Genomic DNA, 3,300 nt, shown 5'->3' with positions numbered 1-3,300 from the left:
AATGAGAGGCGAGCTTAAGGATCTATATGTCAACATCAAAACATCTATTTAAGAGGGTCATCAAATACGAGATTGCCACCGTTCAAAATTGCCGTCGTTTAGTGGAACATACTCCGAATACAAAAATTTTATTTCGTCTTTTAATCAAATCATTGTCATATATTGAAAAATTTAATCATTTGTTAAACTGTTTACATGGACAAGCATTGAATACCGTAAAGGCTTTTCAAGTTAGTAACGAAAATTATCCAAAAGCACTTCAGAGATTGAAATCCCGCTATGATAATAGCAGTTTCATTTTTATGAAAAATATTGCTTCACTGTTTGAATTGCCACATATATCAAAGCAAAGTTGTAGCCATCTTAGAAGTCTGGTTGACAATGTGTCTGCAATCTACGATTCGTTGCGTTCAATTGGCTCCGACAAACAAACTACAAATGCAATTGTTCACGGTTTCATCATATAATGCTTCATCGAGCTCAAAATACATCAAGTACATTTTTGTTATCGCCAGCACCTCAACGATGCAAACTACATCAGCTACAAATACACAAATACAAGGATAAAACACAAAACCTCGACTAATATAAAATCTTGCCTTGCTGATTTCGAAATTCCACTTGATTTTTGAATCACTTCTCATATTTTGTACCAGCATCAATCACAAATTGATATTTCTTCTTGGAATTTACCAGCAAACACTAAGCTTGCAGATGAAAATTTCTATAAATCAAATCGTATCGACCTATTATTAGGAACAGAGACATTCATCGATATACTTTCCTTAGGACAAATCAAACTTAGAGATAACTTACCTACGCTTCAAAAAACATTGCTTGGTTGGGTTGTGTCAGATAAGTATAATTCTGGCACTCTAAATCTTCTACTTGCTTCCTTTCTTGTAAAGAAGCCGTTAATTTCAATATCGAACAGTTGTGGAAATTAAATGAAATTACCTAAGCACCTAAGCTGACTGATGAAAAATCTAATTGCGAAGCTGAATTTTGTAACACTGTTTCACGCAATGCTAGTGGACGTGTAGTTGTTCGATTGCTATTTAAGGAAGGTTATTATTTCGTAACCTTGATGCTTCATTTACAGTCTCAATAGTTCCGCAGAACTGTTGCCAGGAATTTCTCTTTGCAGTTTTAATTCTGCTTTTATACCATACATATTAAAACTGACTTTATAAAAGTTGCAATCCTCTTCTTGCTGGCTACTTTTTGCCTTGTTGAAGAGGTTTCTGGATGTAGTTTTCAGCAGCCTCAATTCCGCACTCCACCAAGCCGGTTGAGGCTTAGTTTTTGACCTAGTTAGGGGGCAAGCTGATTCAAAAGATTTATTCAAGATACCCGTAATGCGATCGACCGCTTTATCAATGTTTGCGTTCCCTTGACCAATTTTGACGTTTGTCCGAATTAGCTTTTGGCTCACAAGTTTCGAAAAGTTTGACCAGTCGGCATTTTTGGAATTTCTGTATGGTCTTGGACTCTTAACTTCTAGATTGATGGTGAAGTGTATCCAACAATAATCCAAAAAGTAGTGCGTGTCTGATACCCTCCAATTGTCTACCTTAAAGTATTTAGAGTCAGTGGCCACCGTAATATCAATAACTTCTTCCCTAACCCTGTTTCGAAATGTTGGCTTATTGCCTTTATTGCATAAAGTTAGGTTAGTAGAAAGAATAAAATCGAAAATGGACTCACCCCTGCTGTTGGTATCACTGCTGCCCCAGCACTCGTGATGTCCATTTGCATCGCAACCAGCTACCAGAAATAATCCTCGTGATCCTGCATATGCAGTCAGTGCTCGAAAGGCTGTTGGTGTTGGTTCTTCTTCATCGTACGGAAAATATGCGGACGTTAACAGTAGGCTAGGCCTGTGCCTTTGTTCACATACTACCGCTGTGAGATCTCCATTGTTCTAAGAAGTTAAGGGAAAAATATTAAGACTTTTTTTTGCAACTATACAGGTTCTAATCTTACCTTGTGTATGTGGAGTGTAGAGATCATACCCACTCAGTCCAAGTCCGGCGACCTTGCCTTTGACAAGCCATTGTTCTTGGACAATTGCCACGTCCACATCACGCTCCGCGAGGTACTTAATCAGGTCGAGCGAGGCTAGGGTGGAGTGGTGCAGATTAATTTGCACTACCTCCAGCCTTCCCTCTGCTGGTTTGAGGCCTGTCACCTGGCACCCGAACCTTTAGAGAACCTAGCCCGAATTTGATGGTTCCTTCCTTTTTTAAAATGGATAGAGACGGTTGATCCACAGCGATTAGTATGTCACTACCTGTTCCGCTTATACAGACAGCCATATTCACTATCTGCCATTCAGATGTTTTCAGCGCCTGATTTTGCCGTCCGATAAGTTTCAAAATGACGTCCTTGTCCGGAACCAGAGGTGGGCCCCACAGGGATACAATCGGGCGTACAGGAAGCTGAGAGCGAGGAACTACTTCGAGTTGAGCTCCCTACCAGAGTGTGCCAAGACTTTCGATTGTTCGCGTAAGGAAATCCATGGACTTCTTGTTGCCGCAACCAACAACCTTAACACCTTTCTGCCATCCAGCTCCGTCGAACACTAATTCCTCACTATCCGTTTCCGTCATTGCTGTCATCAGACGCGCCTCAACGAGTAGCCAATTCTTAGGTGTTATCTTCCCATCAGGGTCGACTTTGTCTATGATGGCTACTTGCAGCTCCATTGGGGATTCAAAAGAGGCCGATAATTTGGGCTTTTTTGAGTCCTTATGTGTCTCTTCTTCAGACAGTGCCCTTTTTGTGGCTTTGCCCGTCGAAGAGGAGGGTATCATTGTAGAGGATCCTGTGGGTTTGGTCTTTGGTGGCAGCTTAAGGCTACTATTCTTGACCGCGCTCGTTGGATCCGCTTTGTCTGCTGTTGAAGCGATATCCTTAACGGACTTTGCTTCCACTTTGGACTGCCCTTGTTTTCCTAATGATTGAGCTGTAGCGTTGTCTCTTTCCAACTTTGTCACAGCCTTTTTATGTTTCCTAATTAGGTCCTTTTCCCTCTTCGTGAAGGAGGAAGAGTCCCTCGCCGTCATTTTCCTTAGATAGTAGACCGATCGCTTGTAGCCATTCCTGACCTTCTGCTCCTTTGTTACTATCTCCAATGCGGCTCCATCCCCCGCATTGAAGCCTTGGATGAGGAGAATTGAGGAGGACCAAGAAAAAGTTATTCAACCTCTGGACTGATGTCATCGACGTTGCTAGCCTGTGATAAGGAGTCATCGTCGGTTGCTGCGTAAGTTCAGAAAATGAGACCCGATTTGATCT

The 3,300-nt window shown here is 41.6% G+C and overlaps 1 protein-coding gene across 1 annotated transcript; it reads right to left on the bottom strand.

Annotated features, from left to right (window-relative positions):
• Positions 1-957: 957 nt before the first annotated feature.
• LOC119663797 lies at positions 958-2,057 on the bottom strand. Its single transcript, XM_038073396.1, has 4 exons — positions 2,016-2,057; positions 1,708-1,924; positions 1,101-1,653; positions 958-1,054 (listed from the first exon to the last, which is right to left on the bottom strand). The coding sequence occupies exons 1-4, from the start codon at positions 2,055-2,057 to the stop codon at positions 958-960; spliced, it is 909 nt and encodes a 302-aa protein (XP_037929324.1).
• Between the last annotated feature and the right edge of the window lie 1,243 nt (positions 2,058-3,300).

Source organism: Teleopsis dalmanni, unplaced genomic scaffold (assembly GCF_002237135.1).
Source record: "Teleopsis dalmanni isolate 2A unplaced genomic scaffold, ASM223713v2 unscaffolded_contig_0906, whole genome shotgun sequence".
NCBI classification, from domain to species: domain Eukaryota; kingdom Metazoa; phylum Arthropoda; class Insecta; order Diptera; family Diopsidae; genus Teleopsis; species Teleopsis dalmanni.
Note: the sequence above shows the minus strand (reverse complement) of the source record. Positions and strands in the feature narration are given on the sequence as shown.